Genomic DNA, 19,938 nt, shown 5'->3' with positions numbered 1-19,938 from the left:
TTCACTTCCGAACGACTCGTTTCATGCATTTACAACTTGCATATTCGAATATCGCATACCCAAAGGTTCACATAATCAGTATTTACGAGTTTAGCCTATAATTCCGCTTTCTCCGTTGAACGTATCGACGATTTCGAAAAATCCTCGTCAAGAAACGAACTCGAAACATCCGTCTATCCAAGGAAAAACGTCGAAGATCGTAGATTCCCGAGTTTCGCGGGTCTCTCCCGGTTTCCTCGGGCATCCTCGCGATTCGTCGAGTCGACCTTCCGCGGTCGTCCTTCCCGAGAGCCCACGGGCTCGCGTCGTTCGTGTCCTCAGCCGGCGAGACCTCTCTCTCCCTCTCTCTCGTGCTCGTCCTCTCCTCGTGGAGGCGATCGGTCGTTGCACTCCTCCTCGGGCCGCCGCTCGACAAAGTTTCTCCGCGCATTGATTACTAATAGACTGCTTACTCCTCATTTCGTGACATTCCCGGACTTTCGTGGAATCGGCGGCACCGCGCGCGCGGAATTTCGCGGACGGCCGCGCGTGTCCTTCCTCCTGCGCGCCGTCGGCTCCGTTCCCCGACGGTCTTTTATCACGTGTCGCTCGCGAACAGGAATCTCTTAATCCGTTTCCAGCCGAGTTCATCCCTATGAATGAGGCGGACTGGCCGATTGAATTGCTCGGCGGCTTTGTGCCCAAGGAGTTTTTCGTCTAGACAAGTTGGACGGAAGATTTGCGAGCGTTCGGTGACGCAGCAGTCGATTGGCGTTCGATTTTACTAGTAAAAGGGTTGGTATCTCGTTCAGATCTTATCAAAAGATCTACAGATAGCCTAGCAGCAACATAATCTCACGGCAATCGCGATGAAAAGCAGAAACTACAGCCTCGTCGTTTCTCTCGACTTTCCATTTCGAGTTCTAATTTACAGACTCACCCTATAGTTCCGTGGTCGTTTCGCGCAGTCTACACACGATTTTCCACAATCCCGCATCCACGGTTCCGACGATAGCTGGAAAGTTACGATGTTCCGATCCATCCGCCCCGAGACACCGCCCGGCTCTCGTAACCGATCTCCGTCGGTCGCCATCAACTCGGGCTGTTAATTGCAGCTGGGAATAGAGCCACGGCGGACGGGTTATTTTGAAATTGAACTTGCCCCGGGGACGGGTTCCGTGAGAACGGGATTTCGTTGGTAAAAATGGAAGTCGGAAACGCGGAGCACGCGTGATACCTCCGTCTCTCTCTCTCCTCCTCTTCCTTCGCCGGCCCCTTTCTGCCCGCCGGACCTCGTGTCTACACCGAACGTTTGCTCGGCCGACCCGGTGTGTGTACGTGTGCCCCGTTTTCACGCGGCGCGGCCGGGGAAAGCCCGTGGAACCGTCTGGGAAATGGGTTACTCCGGATTTCGCGTGTCGGTCCGTGAAAGGTCGAGCTTCCGCGAGAATTCGGAGTTCTCCGATGGCGTTTCTATCGAGGATCGTTGAATTATAGTTAGAGAAACGAACGAGCATCGAAGCGTTCGGTGATTCTACCGTGGATCCGAGTAAACGACGCGTCAACGATACGATCTCTCGACACCTCCGTCCCCGGAGGAACTTTCCCCGAGTCGCTGACGGATCGAGCGACAAACGGTGAAAAGTTCACCCCTGGAATCGATCGCCACGCGCTGGGCTAATGGGTTAAGCGTCGAAACACGCCAGCGAGCCCGTTGCGAACGGTTAATCACCCCCTTTCGGCCTGGAAAGCTTCCGCAGGGGTGAGCGAGAAGTCGGGGCCAGTCCCCGACGGCGATAACACTTTGTCCCGTCCACCGTCGATCTCTCGCAAAGGGGTTAACGAGGCCGGCGCGGCTGGTAGGGGTTGCGGCGACGTTATTTTCGGGGGTGCCGCGGTGCGACAGGGGTTGCTCTCGAGAGGCAGCTGCAACGCGAGCCGAAACGGGCCCCCGACAGCTGCGCGGCACCTCGGCGCTTTAACCCAGCGTTTCCCAACCGGACGAAATCGATCTCCGGGGGAACAACAATTTCTTTTCAATGTACAAACCATTCTAAACAAATCGTAACGCGAAGAAATCGTAATACCGAGTTCCACGAATAGTTCCATGCTGACTGTAGTCTTCAACTTTATTTATTCATTTATGCGACTTAAAATCTGTTGAAACTTCGACTTACACTTTCATCGCTGTTTCGCTCTGAACACTGAACGATAAACTCCTCGTTCTTCGAAAGAACGGTGTTCGCTTCGAATTCCATTCGTCCAGCATGAAAGCTCGTTTATTTTTGTAGAATATCGTCTGTTATTCGTCGCTATTAAAAAATCGCGCGTCCGCGGACGAGAACGGTTGAGAGCCGCTGTTCGAACCAACAGCTGCACCGGCCCCGTGTTCACAATCCGCTTCCATTTCAACCCCACCGCCCCCCTCCCCTCCGGAACCGTGCACACGCGTTTTTCCAGCTCCTTCCAGGTCTTTATTAGCCTCTCTCGCGGTACCTGCCGAACTCTCGCCGTCTTCTTTCACGCGCTTTCTGGTTGGGCAACAATGCGCCTGGGACAGGTAGACCGCTTGGGGGTAGGTTAGGAGACGGAAGGAATCTTCGGGGGGTGGCGCGCTGTTGGGACACCGCCGTGGGGAGCGAAAGGTCAGGAACATCGGGAGTGTCTAGGAAAAATCGATAGGTACGTTGGACGGCGGAGGTTCCGCTTTGGGGGTGAGTTTGTCTGGGACTGCTCTTTGTGGGCAAGCAGAGTGTAGTTTTGTTTCGGCGATTCGTTCGGATGAGAGAGTTTGGAACGCGAGGAACTGGGGAAAGTTGGTTCGCGTTGACTAGGAAGTAGGAAAAGTCCGTTGGTAGGATTCTGGTATCCAGAATCAGAACTTCTTCCTTGTAAGATCCTCGACATTTACTCCACAAATCACACACTCCCATTTGACTTTACTTTGAAAGTGGCTTCAGTCCGCCAAATACAGAACTATCAAAGAATAGAACCATTATGTAGAGTCGTAACAATTACAACAATTAATCTGATTGAACGCTAGAATTAGGGTCAGAATGACCAATTCCTAGTTTCCTCTGTTACAATGATTACAAAGGTCCAAACGCTTCAAGAGATAATTAAAGAATTTAATTTAGTAACGCCTAATCTAAAATATACCAATTGAAATCTCAATAAGTCCACGCTGTCAGTATTTATAAAGAAACTTTCAAATGTCTAAACGCTCGGTAATTCTAGCGTCAAAAACTGGACTCGATTCGCTCGGAATAAACGTCTCATTTATCGAATTCCTCGATACCCTCGACGATAGCCAGCCAAAGCTGCGCCCTCGGCTGAATTCCTCGCAGCGTCGGCTGCTCGGGGCCTCTCTCTCGTGAAAATTCCGGTTGATCACCTGACGAATCGATCCCGAAGTCCCGCGAGCAGCTGGAAAGCCTGTATCCCCGGAATCCACGGTTACACCGGCGTATTACCTCGCAGACGCTCGGCGTCCAAGTATAACTCGTCGATCGTAATCCGGGCTGTTTAATTCAGGAACACCGTTCCTCCCGCGGCGTCTTTTTACCGTGTCCAGGAATCCCTGGGATTCGAGGGTTCCCTGGACGATCGCCGAATCGAGCGGATCCTCCGTCTCCCTCTCTTTCTGTCTCCTCCGGCTCTCCGCTCTATAAATACCGAGCTCCTTAGCGCTGGTCCTCTCCTCTCTCTCTCTCCTCGGATAGCCGCTGCATCGATAGGCCGTTGCGCTCGGTGCCAAGGTCACGCGGAGCCGCCGGCCCATCTCCTGTCCTCGCCCCCGCCGAGTCCGTGGGCTCACCTTCCATCCGGCCGAACCACCTTCAACCCCTTCATTCAGGAAGACACGCGGGTCAGCCGCGTTCCTGTGGACCCTTAGGCTCGGTCCACAATTACCGGCTCGGCCAGTCCTTCGTTGCTTAAGACTGAGCTACGCGTCTAGGGTCAACCCTTTATAGTTCCTTTGGACTTTCAGACTGGCTCTGTAATCTGCCACACTTGCATCTGTAGTTTCACCCTTGCGGAATGTCGACGTTTCGACATGAAACGTTCATATTTGGAAGGTCAAGTTGCAAATGATCTGATTACTCGGACAGCAGATCAGTGGTTCCTTCTATTGACACGTTCGCGACAGTAGAAATTCTAACGAGCAAAATGGGAAAAACGCGGATGCTATACTCCGAGGGTTAAAGTGCTTAATTTCGAAAAATTCAGGCTATAGAATTGAATTCCTGACAATCTGTCTTGTGAATTTCAGTGTCATAGTTATGTGATTTAGCTTCATCTGTCGGTTTCGTTTCAAAGAATCTTCCTCCGTAATGGATTAACGTTAAGAGTCATTAAGATGCGGATCAGCAGTGCAACGACCGAGTCTTCCTCGACCTCGGAAGGGTTAAGGTTGCAACGCAACGTCGCGACAGTGGTCGTTTTGGAATCATAGGGAAGGTTCTCCTATTTCAAGAGAAGGATAAGGATGTTGATCTCGTATCGTAGTCAGTCGATCGTGTACGATCGGACCGAGAGCCGATCGATACTGTGGATCGACCCTTACCCTCGGCGGCCGGACCTTCGGGGCCTCCTTCCGAGATCCTCTCTTTTCTTGCCGGCCTGTTCTGTCTCCGTCTGTTTAGGAGGCTGTTTGTATCCTTCGGAATGAATGACTGGTTTCGCTGGCCGGATGACGCGGTCCTCTGGAGACTCTGGACTCTCTAGGAGCTTACCTTTGGGGATGCTCGCCAAAAATAATATTTGCGCCAAACAAGATCGTCCCGCGGAGAAAATACTTAACCGTTTAAAACTAAACATTACGGGAACGCAGAACACTGACACACATGCAGACAAAGCTTTCATTTACATAAATCTCGCGGGGATCCACTAAATCAACTCACACGCGTTGGCGTCGGGCCAAAGATACGCTCCTATATTCTCGTCCCTCGGGCAACATCCTACTCGTAATTTCGTTACGTGGCCCACCCCTTTCTTCGGAAACCTTCCCGCGTTGCACGAGGAGCACCGGGGGACACCTGATTCGTCTTCATCGCGCCGGAATTTGCCAATTGGCCCGCTCGTTCGAGCGAATCAACGATCGCGTCGAACGAGAAGCAGAAAATTTACTTAAATTCGTCGACTGTGAACTGTTATATTACCATTTACATAGTACTGTACCATGTTCACCTGAATAAAAATTTCCAAAATTACCTACATAGAACGAATCGAACGATTTACAACCCTTTTCGCACGATTCTTTGAAATCTACGAAACCTTCGGCAGACGAAGCTAACTTATACATCGATCTTGAGTAATAAACAAAAGGAATCTACGCACTGATCTCTTGCTGCTCGAGTAATCAAATTCTCTGCTGTTTAGCGTTTCAAATCTGAACGTTTCATCTCGCCGAAGCGCGTTCTTTCTTTCGCAGCTGTGCTTAATACAAGTACTTCGTTAATTTATTCCCTGTCTACGTTTACTCTAAGGAAACATTGCTAACAAAAATTTCACTTTCATAAAATAAATAATCAGATTTCTCGAACTCAGACAAAAATTCCCATCGCGAGTCCAACTCGATATTACAAGAGAAGGGGTGAACGCTCGAAACTAGGAGCCGGGAGAGTCTATCGAGCCACTTTGACCCGTGAACGGCTCAATTAGCAGGGCGTTAGGGGCGAGCACCCGCGCCGATAAGATACGGATCTTCACACGTGACACAATTTTATCAGCCTTGCGGGACGCGCGCGCTGCCCGAGCGACGACCGTGTACCCGTCCCGTCCGTCGGGTACGTGCAGCTATGCGAGGCATCGCGCGCGGCCGGGTCAGACTCCGTTCCCATCCAGGATTCCCGGAAAACGGGAACGATGCTCGTGGTTACGTACGACAGAAATTTTAATCAGCCGGTGGCCGGCGTGTGACGGATCCCCATCGGGAATTCGAGGTGTGAACGCTTCGAGACTTCGCCTTCTCTCTCCCGTCCTCAGCTTCGCTCTCTCTTCTTCCCAATGCGACACGGGAAATCGCTTCCTCTGCCGGCCGTCGCGAGGGAACAGAAAAAAATGTGCACGCGAGCATCTCAGTGTGTCATTCTGTCGAAACCGTTGCGAGGATTCATTCATCCGGTGGCCTCAGATTTGGTAACGTTTAAAGGGCAATGGGGTTTGAACGTTAGCTGCCTTTGGGAAAGAGAGGGAACTTTGGGAATTCTGTGGCTGGAAGTAGAGAGTTTGGGGAGTTTTCAGTTTGGGAATTCTGTGCGTGGAAAATACGGAGCTTACGGATTTCGAAAGTTAGTTTTATGTTTGGAAAGTACGGAGCTTGGAAATGTCTAACTTTTGATGGTTCTACGCGTGGAAAATACAAAGCCTAGGAGTGTCTAAAGCTGCTAGTTCTAAGCTTAGAAAGTACAAAACTTAGAAATCCCTAAATTCACTAATTCTACGCGTAGGAAATACAGAGCTTGGAAATGTCTAACTTCGATAGTTCCACGCGTGGGAAATACTGAGCTTGGAAATTTCTAAGTTTGGTGGTTCTACGCGTGGAAAATACAAAGCCTAGGAGTTTCTAAAGTTACTAGTTCTAAGCTTAGAAAGTACAAAGCTTAGAAATGTCTAGATTTGCTAATTCTACGCTTAGAAAGTACAGAGCTTGGAAATTTCTAAATTTGCTAGTTCTACGCTTCGAAAATACAAAGCTTGAAAGTGTCTAACTTTGATAGTTCTACGCATGGAAAATACAGAGCCTAGGAGTTTCCAAAGCTGCTCCTTCTAAGCTTAGAAAATACAAAGCCCAGAAACGTCTAAATCCACTAGTTCTACACACAGAAAACGCAGAGCCTGGAAACCTCTAAATCGCCCAATCGCGCGCATAGCTAACAGAAAGAAAGTAACGCGACGAGCCGGGGATGCAGCCGATTTTTCGATCGCGGCTCGCACAATCGATTTTACGACTCGATTAACAACGTCTCGTGCCCCCCGCCCGGCCGCGATCGTCTCGGCCTCAGCCGCGGCCGGCTCCGTGAATTATTGTAGTTCCAGTACCCGACTACTATAAGGAGGAATGCATCGGGATGCATCGGTATGATACCGCTGGCCCGCTCGTGCAGTCGTGAGGGACGCGATCGACCTCTCGCGGAGAGTTGCCTTAACCTTTAACATTTTTTTTTCTTGCTCGTTTCAGCCCGCTGTCTGCCCGGATGCGACGAGCAGCACGGACACTGCAGCCGACCCGACGAGTGCATGTGAGTACCACGCATACATTTATACCTATACGTGTATTTTACATAGAGTATAGATACCATAGCCGAAGAAATGCACACCTACAACCTACCTCTGCAGCCTCCTCTCTCTCACACGCACACAGCCTTTCCGTCCACCTCTGTCTTCGGCTCTGATGATCCTCCTCGCTGCCTCGATATTATTACATTCCCCGGCTCCGAGCAGATCGTATGCGCCGTGTTAATAATCGAAAGGTTTTCCCGTAATATCGACAGTTCTCGCTGCGCGATTCTTACTGGAATTCTGCAAGAAACCTCCTCTCGCGACCGAATACGCTAGACAGCCTCTTTGGCGACTGCATTCTCCGAACGAGAAATTTCAGCGAATCTCGATAACTTTACGAGTCTTCGAGATACTCGCTTAAGATTCCATTCGAAAAATCGGTGACGTCCGAGGAACATCTGTCTCCGGACATCCTACAATTCGTCCATCGTGCAGTGCCACAGGAATCTCCCTTAGATCGTATTTAAGCGGTAATTCCGTTCGAGGGATCGCAACACCGTGAAACAACCGAATTCCTCTGCACTCTATCATCTGTTCGAAACACTCATCTCCAAGTCAATCGCGTTTAGACCCCGAGCTGTCCAATACTCGGAGAGGAATACGCGATCCTGACCCCGTGGAGGACGGCCTCCCCGTGAAACTCGATTAGCAATAACCGCCTCGATCCCGAAGCTATCGCAATCCCGCGACGATCGGGGTAATGCTCCTGTCGGGAGGAGGAAGAGGGAAAGATCGAGAGCCCCATCATCGGCGTGTTCTCCCGTTGCCGATCGTTTCGCGTGGCGGCGGCGGAATTCGGTGAAACGTAATCTGATCGGCAGGCCGGGGATCTTTATGGAAATTAGGATTTTCGAGAATTTCATTAGGAAACCGGAATCACGGGGTTTCGCGGCGAATACTGTAAATAACCGAACGTTATTGATCAAACGAATGAATTAGCGTCCTCTTCTTTGGAACGTTCGGTCTTTACACGAAAAATATTCCCACGATCGACTCGCGCAACAGAATTCCGACGCCCTGTTTAATTATTCACCCCCCGCGGACGAAGGCTGTTCGAGATATGGAAAACTTTGAGCAGATGGAGTTCGATTATCTGTGGACTGCTTAAATAATAGAAGAAAGGGAAAGTGCCGATCTCTCGCTGCGAGTCGTTGAACTCGTTCGCGACTTGGTCTTTTCAGTTTTAACGTTTCATTTGGAAATGACGTTTCTTCGGGGAGGGTTGAGAATCTGATGTTGAGGAAAGTAATCGGGAAATGACAGCGAGAGGTTAACCCTTTGCACTTATAGCCAGCGAAACTATGAAGTTGCTGTAGGAAATATTTGAATAAAATAGCTTCGTCGTTTAATTCATCTGAATTATCAACGTTATCGTTGGCTGCCATGAAAACCTTCAAAAGATATTTCGCAATATCTAAGATTGCAAAGATAAATAAGAAGCTCTGGTCGTGACGTAGCAGCCAACGTAATTGAATTACTTTGTTCTTCGCTAATCAACTACAGTCCAAAAAGGATCAACGAAAAATATTAACCCTTTGCACTCGGAAGTTTTTCATTAGAAATATTTGAACGTCTTCCGACGAGAAAGACAGAATATTTTGTGAAACCAACTCGACGAGAAATCACACTTCCATCGAGGGACAAAGCTTGTTTGAATTCTCAAATTGATGCATTGCGAAGTTTAATATTAAATATCAAATTGTATAGTTTTACCGTATGAAATCAATTGGTGAGGCACCTCTCGAGTGCAAAGGGTCAACTATTCCCAGTGAAATCTGTCGAGTGAAAAGGGTTGATGCTCGATCAAATCGCGTTCCGGCGAATCGAAGGTTCGAGGAATTCGCCGCACCGGCGAATATCCGCAAGGAGGCCCGTCGCGAGGTGGCAATCCGTTCGTTCCCGTGACCCCCCCTGTCCGCGCACCTAGCGCGGCTTTTTCTCTCCCCGTGTCCCAGCCCTATCGTCGCGTCGGTCCTCCTCTCGTTCTTATTCCGCGGCGGGACCGTCCGGTCCGTTCTCTCTTTCCGGGACTCTTTTGCTCGCGTTGCGTGTCAGTCGTTGAACCCCTTCTAATTCGATTCGGGAAAGAAAGATCGCAGACGGACAACGTCGCGCGGGCTAAAGATCGATGCCGGGAATCTCTGGATCCGCGGAGAATCCTGCGCCCGCGGCTATAAATACGGTCCCGGTTCAAAGATCCTATTCTTCCATCGGGCATTCGTCTTCTCTTTGTCACCGCTTTCGTTTCCCTCGCTCTTCCTTCATTTCTCGATCTCTCGATTTCTCGATTTTTCGATTTTTCGGTTTACTGATTCTTCGAGCGAGAGGTTGAATTTCGAGGATATGGACTCACGATTGAGAATCTTGAATCGCGTTGACACGTTCACTGCCGTGAAACAGCGTTTTATTCTGTGTAGCAAAAGGGAGGGAGAACTACTAATTAAGTTAGGCTACTGAGCATTTTGATGTATCAGTTATCTTACGAGCTCTGATTATTGTCTTGTAATTCGGAAGCTCCGGTCATCGGTGACTGGCAGTCAACCTATTATGCAAATGGCTGTGCCAAATGTAGTACCAGCTGAACAATTCGCGTTTAAGCAATAAGTCCAAAGGAAACTGTCTCGCGTTATATAAAGAGGACATTGGGTTAGTCTGTAAATGCCAATCGCCGTGGAAGCATCGATTAAGAAATCCCCGGCCGTTAATTATTGGGTTTAAAGGACTATTAAATAAACCGCCGGTAGGTTGAGCGTTAAATACTGTTTGAAATCCTCTTCGTTAAACTGCGCCGACACAGTATTACAAGGCGCGCGGCGTTCATAAAATTCGCGTTTCGCGGAGAGAGAGTTGTTCTTTAACGAGGAAAATCGGCTAGAAACTCTTGCCTTGTTAATAAACCTGGTGCCTTGATTACAAAACTTTTCCTCCTCGAACAGCGATATCAATTTCCCAAAAATCAACGTAAAAACAAACCTTTAATCTTTGCCCGATCCTTATTTCGTACAAACTGCATCGTAATCATCCTAGAGAATTCGAATTCTCAAGATTTCTCATCGACCGCAGAAATTAGAATTCAATTTTCTTTAACCCTTTGTACTCGGAAGTATTTCGTTAGAAATACTTGACATTTCCTAACTAGACGAAAACCATGTTTGCTGAAATGAATTCAAAATCACAGGTAAATTGAGATACAAAGCTTTTTTATCCCAACATTTCACGCACCGATGCATTACACACAGTTCAATATTAAATATCAATGTTACTTCTCTCGGTTGATTTCAACGAGAAACATCCCCAACGCGATAACGCCATCGAAACCCATGGAAAACCCTCGAGGCTCGTTTACGGGTTCGCGTACCGAACCGATACGACCCGTCGTATTCCGTTATTTCGTATACAAGCGGGGAGAGAGAGCCGGCCGTGCAATAAAGTCGTTATTGCGACCATTATCTCGTCAAAGAATCGTTTCGCTCTTCCGCGGCGGTTTCGTCGGCCAACCCCCGTTGTGTGTAACGCAACGCGCGCGATAATTCCATTTCCACCGTGGAGCAGATAATCGAATCGCGTCGACGGGGCATACGCTATCGTGCACAAATATTTCGGCACTTTGCTACATGGTTTCTTACACAACACTCGAACCATTCTTATCGTTAATTCACTGGAAAGGAATACGATTAATATGCAATTCCTATAAAAACAGTAACAACAGATTATTTCAAGTTTCATCAGACATTCGTTATAGTACTCAGATGAAACTATTTTCAGAATCATTTCGAATATTCAATGCTTCGAAGATATCAATAATTGCTAAACAAAAGAATCGAAAGCAGTCATTTCGACTGGTACGGTAGTTCCAGTGTTAATTCCCATCGAAATGACCATATTTGCCAATTTCTCTATCAGCACACGAATGGCCAACGGTGCAACAGTATCGCGTCGCAAACAAAAGTTCCACGAGACTCGCGCGAAACGTCGAAACATCGGCGCGCGATCGGCCAGCGCCGAGAAAGGGCCGTGGAGATAAAGCTAAAGGGGAATCCCGGCGGTGGCCGTTAATTCCGCGTGATTCTCCTCGTCTTCGCTCGAATCTCGAGAGGGAAGCGACGTTAACCCGAGGTTTAGAGTTAACTCGATCATCTAATTACACCACGGCCGGGGTTAATTGTCCCGTTAGCCGGCGGCGGCGGCCTGCGGCTCGCTCTCGCGCTCGCTCGCTCGCAATGGCGTCGTCCCGACGCGATGATGGAGCAACGAGAAGAAGGAAGGAAGGAGAAGACCAGTTGACAGCTACTCGACGAGCGTTTTCTTCGATCCGGCCGGGCAGGGATCAGCGAAAAATCATATCTTCGAAAATAGACGTCGAAACACGGTCGGCGGCGGCTCTCCCTCTCCCCCTCCCCCCTCTCCGCTCGCCGGTTTCTCTCGGCTCTCCGTTTTAAACGTCCCAGACGACCTGGAATTTACGAGCGCCGCGAAACAAACTGCTCGCGAGCCGCGTGTAAATTATCCCGGCGACGGGCTTTGAGCGGCCGCGCTGTTCTCCTTCGGTTTTCTGCGTGCTGCCACCCCCGACGCGTCGCGAGGGTCAACTTCGACCCCTACGGCCGGCCGGGTCAATGGGTCTCTGGCGCGGCGCTCTTTCGGGAAACAAGGGCAACCGGTTCACCCTTTGCGCTCGGAAATTTTCCACTGGAAGTGTTCGACGGTTTCCGATGAAATATAGACGACGCTCTTGGAAATTAACGAATGAGAAACAAAGCTATTTTATAATATAATGATAATAATATTTCACATATTGATGCGTTATACGAAACTTAATATTATATACAACACTTTGGAATCTTGTATGTCAAATTTAATGGTGACTGACAGTGACCTTTCGAGTGCAAAGGGTTAATAACTAACCATATCGGATTCAAATGACGAATTCTAGGTTTTCCTTCGTATATGTAACATTAATATTGATTCCTATCATCTGATTACTCAGTCTCTCAATTCTTGTCCGTTTCTATTTTCATTACGAAACATTGATCATCCAACTTGTTCATCTGTATTTTACAGTTATTTGACTAGTGCTAGACTAGCTAACAACCGCCACATCGAAATCAGGTTCTCTCATCGTATTTTCCAAGCAGTTATCGAATCGCGAGTACTTTTCCTCGGAAAGCGCCGTAAAGGTTAATTTGTCGAATAACGCCGGTTCACGCAGGGGAAATGTTCCTCGGGTTCCATCTCGATTCTCCCGGGAACCGAGCGTACGCCGTGTAAAGTTCAGTCGCGCCGATTTCCCGTGCACGACACGATCGACACGCGGCACTGGTAAATCCCAGCTGCATTCTAGGCGAATAGGAGATCGCCGGCGAACCGTGCCGCAGCGCGGACGCGAGCATCTCGCGACACCGCGACAGGTATATACGTTTTAGCCAGCTGCCTCGTGACTGTGATCTGATTGCGTTTCACGTGCAGCGGTTTAGAATAACTTTCCATCGAAACGACTTCGATCAGCTTGCGTACTACCACGTGTATCAACCCTTTGCGAAGATCCTCCGAAATATAGAAAACCAACGGATGAAGCTAAATTGTATATCGATCGCTCGAACAATAGGAAAATGAACTACGCTCTCTTGATATTCGAGTAATTAAATCGTTAGTTTACGACTTGGTCTTCGAAACATGGAAACTTCATCTCTAAATCATTCGAAACTATCGTAATCTATTCCTCCAATTATTCGCCGAAAGATTGAACTAATTACCCAGAATTCAGGGAAACGTGAGATCCCGGAGCACAAGATCGTTAAAGACACCCTGTAGATCGAAACGTTTCCACCGTGACTCGTATACGGTGAAAACAGCCGAAAAATAAGGAAAGACTTGCGCAATGGAACGTTAAGATTCCGGAGCCTAGGAGATTCTCGATTCGTCGAAAAGCGGGCTAGAATGCTGCCGGAATTAATCGTTCGATTAGGCTTTCGGGCCGCGTGCCCGTGCGCGCGGAGATGCTCGATATGGATCGCTAAACGGCGTCGCCATCGGAACACGCGGATGGGATGTCGGCCCCGTTCGCGTTTCTACACGTGAAAGAATCGAGCCGTGGGTCCCGCCGGCGCGTCCCATTGAAATTTCGGAGTCCGCTGTCGGTCGTGCCGCTCGGTATCTGAATACCGATGAAGATGATGCACAATCGTGCATCATTTTACGATCCTAGCTTTCTCCCGTGTCCCGAGTACAGCCGTGTAACCGGGTCTCTCCCGATCGCGTCCACCGAAATCCGTTCCCACGTATCGGAGCGAGTACCGGTACTCCGAGTACACGATCCGCGGCGAGTACCGGTACTCGCCGCAACCGGTGCTCGTGAAGGATACCGATACTTCGGAAACGCGAATACTCGGGACGGTCGGTACTCGCGGGTACTCGGGAGTACCGGTACTCTCGGACTACCCATGCTCGTCGAACCCATCCCATTCGAGGACGGCCCGAGTACTCGAGTACCGGTACTCGCGGTACTCGAGTACCGAGTACAGGGAAACGCTGAAACTGAAATCATGATCGGCGAATCGCGAGTCCACTTTCTCACAGCGTATCCGCGATGCATCCGCGGCCGAGTACCGGTACTCACGCCCGTCGTTCCAATTCCGAGTAGCCGGGAGAGTGTCCCGCGTGTGTCCGATCAGAAATCCGTTCCGCGTCCCAGGAAGAGCCGAGCCACGGCCGGGAGAGAAGCGAGCGACAGTTCGTAGAAAATCACACGGATGCCCGTGGCATCTCGTTGGCCGAAGGCGCGTATACAAACGACTACGAATATCCGCGGCACAGTTCGGCTCCGTTTCGTACCCGGCCTCTCTCCGTCTCGCTCCGTCCGACGAGTCCTCGCGAGCGCGGCGTTCACGATCTTCTTCTCCGTACGCTCTCTCGATTACGCTTGCTCCTCGGTGTGTACATGGGATTTAATGGTATAGTCATGCGACGTCGACGGCTCTGCGGCCGCAGCGCTCGCCGTCTCTCCGTCTCTCTCTCTCTCTCTCTCTCTCTCTCTCTCTCTCCGTCTCTCTGCGCCTCTCGGTTCCCCTATCCACACGTCCATCTAGCCGTCCTCTTCTAACGATATACATAGGCGATATACATAGAGTAGAAAGAAGACGGGGAGAGAGAAAGAGAGAGAAACGGACGGGTATTAGTGGGCAGAGCAAGGCGCGCGCACACACAGAGCGGCGTAACCTTTCCTTGACCCGCATACTGAACGGCTGTGCCGAGGCTCGAACCGTGGGAACACTACTCGACGACTCGTCTCCCCACTCCACCTCGAATTCTACCTCCTCTACCGTCTCCCTCTTCACCGTCGCGTCTTTCTCCTTCTGTCTTCCAGCGAAGCTAAGGCTCTTCCTCTCCTTTCCCATCTCTGCTCCTCTCCTTTTCCTCCTCGGTCCTGTCCTCTACCTTTTAGACCGGTTGTCTTCCTCTATCTCTCGTCTAGCCCTGTCCCTCCTCGTCCCTCTATCCTCTTTATTCTTTATTCTTTCTTTCCTCCTTTCTTTCTTTCTTTCTTTCTTTCTTTCTTTCTTTCTTTCTTTCTTTCGTTTGCTGGTTAAGAGTCCACATACACGGGTTCCTGCAACACCGTACACATGTACGCGCACACCTCTTCTTGGACCCCTACCCCGACTCTTTTCTCCGGACCTCTTTGTCCTTCCTGCGCCCGGTGTGTAACCCCCTTGCACGTAATGGCCGACCACCATATCCTTCTCGACCCCCCTCCGCTACCCTCTTCCCTTGCTTCACCGAATCCTTTCTGCCTTCTTCCTCTTCTTCTTCTGCTTCTTCTTCTTCTTCTTCTTCTTCTTCTTCATCTCTGGATTTATCCTTTACGTATCTGTCGTTGGTAACTATCCTTCGCTACCCTGGTGTGCTCCTTTCATATTCGCAAGCTTCCTCCTTGAACATTTCAACCAAACGTCTCGGAATAACTGCTTTCCGATTTCGTCGTTTGCAATCGATGCATAATAATAACTAGCCAATTCTCTGCCGGTAGTTCTCGCGTTAACGCTAGATCTTCGGACATTTATTGCAGTTTGCTCGATAAATTCCTTATAAAATTCAGTATCTGCCAAATTGGCATTTATCGTAGTTTACTCTATTCTTTGAAACATGTTCGTTCGTATAGATCTAGGAAACTGCATATTTAAAAATGTCTTATTGGGAAACATATTCGCATAATTACGTCAATGAGAATTTACCTAAATATCTATCAAATAATATGTATAGAATTCAGCTAAATATCCACCAAATAACATTTATAGAATTCAATATAAAAATCGGCTCGTTAATCTAGCGTCAACGACACCGTTCGCAGGTTAGGTAATTAGTTCCGATATTTTCCGTCAGCTCGTCGACAATCGTCCCCGACGAGACGATCGCACCGTCGTGTCCCGCGGTCGTGTCGGTTAGAAGAGCGCGTTCCGCGAGGGACACCCGGTATGAAGCTGTTGCTCGCTGGAAACGGGAATTCCTCCCGTTTATCGCGCCACCTATCCCCGCGTCGCTTTTCATGCGCCGTTTAACGAGGTTCTTGACGTCCCGACCGGCGGGGACCGTGAACCGCGGGAATAATTCGACAGGTAGAACCTACGTTTATGCGGGACCGTCGGCGAGAGAGTCCCATCGCCGCGGACCCCGGGAATACGCGATTCGCGCGCCGCGTTTTGTCATTCTAGCGCGCCGTTCGCCGCGGCCCGACTTTCGATAAATATAAACGCCGCTGTTTACCGTGAATAACAAACGCTGCTGGTTTACGATATCGATCGCGATCGAGGCATCGCGATTTCGCCGTCGATACTCGACCGTTTCCCGGTCCGTTCGTCAACCGAATCATCCGCGAAACTGCGTAACACGCAATGTAGAACGAAGCGGTGTACATTGATTTCGGGAATTTCGAAAAAGAAAGGAAACCTTTCGCTTGAAACTTCAGTTTGCCAGTAGATTCACGGAACCCGTTAATTTGATGGATATTGGACCTTTTAAGAATTAATTGGTTGCAGTTCAAGTTTATCTTCATTGCAATTTATCTCCATTGAAGTTTATCTTCGTTGATCTCCAGTTGTGCTAGTACATATTAGAATTCTCCTTTCTTGAAACACTGATTTCTGCGATCTATATGAAGAATTAACACTGCCGAGCAAACACTCATCAAAACTACTGCGCAATCGAAGCAATTTTCTTAATCGAGCAGAACCTAAAAGGTCGATATTCTTCATAACGATTGCTCCATCTTTCTAGTACCTCGTGCATCTAACAGATGGTTCGTTCGTTGCGTCACCAAGGGAATTAATATTCAAGTTTACGTAAATAATGGTGTCACACGAATTCGCGAGGCGGCGGGCAAAGCGTTAATTACCGCGCGTTAGAATCGTACGCGGGATTGCCGGGGTAATCCGCTCGAAAACGGTCGGAAGCCGAACAATCCTCGGTCGCGGGATTGCCAAATAAGCCGTAAAAACGGGGGGTCATCGAAAGCAGCCGAGCCGCGCGCTTTCAAATTACAAGCCGAGTCGCACGGTAGTTTCTCCGTCGCGGAAACCTCGAGAGCAGAATCCCCGACGTAAGCGTTCGCTTGTTCGCTCGCTCGGCGCTCGAGAGATATATTCCGCGCGCACTTTCACCGCGGAAACCCGCGATCCGGCGCGCGCGTGCAGAAGAGAGTCGGGGTGGCGAGCCTAAATTTTACAATTTCCGATCGGCCTTTGTCGACCTTAACGGGGTAACTCGGGTAAATCTCGATGGAATAAATAACATTCTCTTCAGTTATCGAAGGATTTACTTTTCAATGTTTCCTTTGCGAACTGAATTTGTGATTGCTAAGCAATCAATTCATCGAAATTTGAGACATTAACACGTTAAACGCCATATTAGTCATCGATAAGGCTTCCGAATTGCTTGGAAGCAATGGTAACGCGAGATAACGATGAAAATGTTTGATGACGCGACTAAGCTGACAGTAGGATAGTAACTCAAAGTAATCAGCGATTGTACCCCTTTCTCCTTGCTGCAAACAACTGTATAATAAAAGGACAGAGATTTTTGCTGAACGTGAAACGTCTAACCCGAAAGCAGCCAGCTAACGAACGCTTCCCCGTTCCGTGTTGCAGATGCCACAGTGGCTGGATGGGCGCGTACTGCGACCAGTGCGTGAGGTACCCGGGCTGCCTTCACGGTAGCTGCCAAAAGCCCTGGGAGTGCCTGTGCGACGAGGGCTGGGGCGGTCTGTTCTGCAACCAGGACCTGAACTACTGCACGAATCACAAGCCGTGCATGAACGGCGGCACCTGCTTCAACACCGGCCAGGGTTTGTACACCTGCTCGTGCGCGCCGGGCTTCACCGGCACTGACTGCGAGAAGCCGCTTTTGGACTGTCACTCGAAGCCCTGCCTAAACGGCGGCTCGTGCACCATGGACTCGTCCTACAGCAATTCTAGCCTGACCGCTCTCGCGGCGAAGAGCGGCGCGGACTCGTCGAAGCAGCAGCAGCAGCAGCAGCAGCAGCAACCGCAGCATCACAGGACAGCGTACAAGTGCACCTGTCCGCCCGGTTGGCGGGGCAGGCACTGCGAGATCAGCACGAGATCCTGCCGGGACTCGCCGTGCCATCACGGCGCCACCTGCGAGGACGACTCTCTGCGCGGGTACGTGTGCCGGTGCCCGGCCGGCTACACCGGCAACGACTGCGAGTCCCAGCTGAACGAGTGCTCGCCGAATCCCTGCGAGAACGGCGGCAGCTGCACGGACATCGTGAACGGCTTCAAGTGTACCTGCCCGCCGGGCTACACCGGCGACCGCTGCGAGACCAACATCGACGACTGCCAGGGCGACCCCTGCCTGAACGGCGCGACCTGCGTGGACCTGGTGAACCAGTTCCGCTGCCAGTGCGTGCCCGGCTACGTCGGCAGGATCTGCCAGGACAAGGTCGACTACTGCCTCGCGAAGCCCTGCGCGAACGGCGGCGGCTGCATCTCGGGGACCAACGACTACCGGTGCGACTGCAAGCCCGGCTTCACCGGCAAGGACTGCAGCGTCGACGTCGACGAGTGCCGCAGCGCTCCGTGCAAGAACGGCGGCACTTGCCGCAACCGGGTGAACGGCTTCATCTGCGAGTGCCCCGGCGGCTGGCACGGCGACACCTGCGCCGAGGAGATCGGCAGCTACCCGGACCACGTGGCCGCCTCGGCGGTGTCCCCGTCGAACACGGTGCCGGCGGTGCCGCCGTCGGGAGCCAGCTACCTGTCCGGCAACCTGTCCCGCCACGTCGCCTCCGCGGAGCCCAGGGACGCCGGCCTGACCACCGAGCACGTCGTCGTGATCGCCACCCTGTCGACCGCGGTGCCGGCGTTCGTCCTGGTCGCGGCCGTCGCGGTGATGTGCATGAAGAGGCGGCAGAAGCGGGAGCAGGCGAAGGCCGACGAGGAGGCCAGGCTGCAGAACGAGCGGAACGCGGTCCACAGCAGCATGAGCAAGCGGAGCGGCGGCGTGATGGGCGGCGTGATGGGCGGCGTCGGCGGCGGCGTGTCCACCGGCAGCACCGTCGGCATCGGGAACGTCGGCCTCCTCGGCGGCGGCGGCAGCGGCATCATCAGCGGCGGCGTCGGCGGCGGCAGCGTATGCACCCTCGGCACCGGCGACGCGCACATGATCAAGAACACCTGGACGGCGAACAAGAGCGTCAACAACGCGGCCTCCGCGAGGCAGGACGACCTCGACTCGTCCTTCCAGACGGACGTCACGCTGGACAGCTCGTGCTCCGGTTACAAGCCGGAGCCGGTGCTGCAGGACGGCCGGACGCGGACGACCAAGCAGCTGAACACGGAGGCGGCCGCGCACAGGGCGTCCCACCTATTCCAGAAGGAGAAGGACTGCCTCGGCCTGGGCCTGGGCATCGGCGTCGGCGTCATCGAGACCGCGAAGAGGTCCTCGGTCTTCGCCGGGAACGCGGCCGACAGCTGCTGCTCGGCGGCGGAGGCGGCGCTGCTCAAGAGGCCGCCGACGACCATCGCCGAGAGCACCGGCCCGCCGGGCAGCGGAGCCGGCGGCGGCGGCTCGGCCGACAACGGCGGCTGCGGGGTCTACGTGATAGACGACCACTACAGGCACGACTCGTCGCTGGCGGCGACGCTCGCGACGGAAGTGTAGTTCACCCCCGCCACCCCGGCCAGAGACGCTTACCCAGCGACTCGTCCCGTCGGCCCCCTCCCCGGCCCGCTGACGCATTCTTGTGGACGTTGTTGTTCGACCCCCGTTGACGAAACCCGCGAGCGGACCGTCGATCCTCTTCTCTCGGGAATCCCGTCGTTCTCCGGGTGTTCGTCGGTCTAGTGCGCGCCTCTCGCGAATCTCGCCGCGCGCGCTCCATCTCTCTGTCTCTCTCTCTCTCCGCCCCGGGAAGATCGGAGCCAGGGGCTGGTCGGGGACGACCGCGACGGAGACGAACACGGAAACGAAGACCAGGGGCGGCGATCGCGCCGCGATCGATCCTCGCGGACGAGGGAGAATTCTTTGTCCCGATGGAAAGACGTTCTTCTATGATTTCCTTCCTTTCGTCTTCTCCTTTCTCCGTGTGCCCGTGTCTCTTCTTTCCTTCGAGCGAGGAGCTCGACGAACGGAGCGGGAGAAGGGTATATTATATATATACAG

General features: G+C 51.6%; 1 protein-coding gene across 1 annotated transcript in view; it reads left to right on the top strand.

The window, feature by feature from the left end:
* Nucleotides 1–19,559, top strand: part of Delta (neurogenic locus protein delta) — a 63,815-nt gene extending 44,256 nt beyond the window's left edge. Inside the window, exons 5-6 of the mRNA XM_076366620.1 lie at nt 7,163–7,223; nt 17,403–19,559. Of these exons, the coding sequence (XP_076222735.1) occupies nt 7,163–7,223; nt 17,403–19,437 (2,096 nt within the window). The 3' untranslated portion in view covers nt 19,438–19,559. The remainder of the gene's footprint in view (nt 1–7,162; nt 7,224–17,402) is intronic.
* The last annotated feature ends 379 nt before the right edge of the window (nt 19,560–19,938 follow it).

The sequence above is a fragment of the Nomia melanderi genome, chromosome 4 (genome assembly GCF_051020985.1).
Source record: "Nomia melanderi isolate GNS246 chromosome 4, iyNomMela1, whole genome shotgun sequence".
Classification (NCBI taxonomy): domain Eukaryota; kingdom Metazoa; phylum Arthropoda; class Insecta; order Hymenoptera; family Halictidae; genus Nomia; species Nomia melanderi.
The sequence above is the reverse complement of the archived record's forward strand: the minus strand, read 5'-3'. Positions and strand labels throughout refer to the sequence as shown.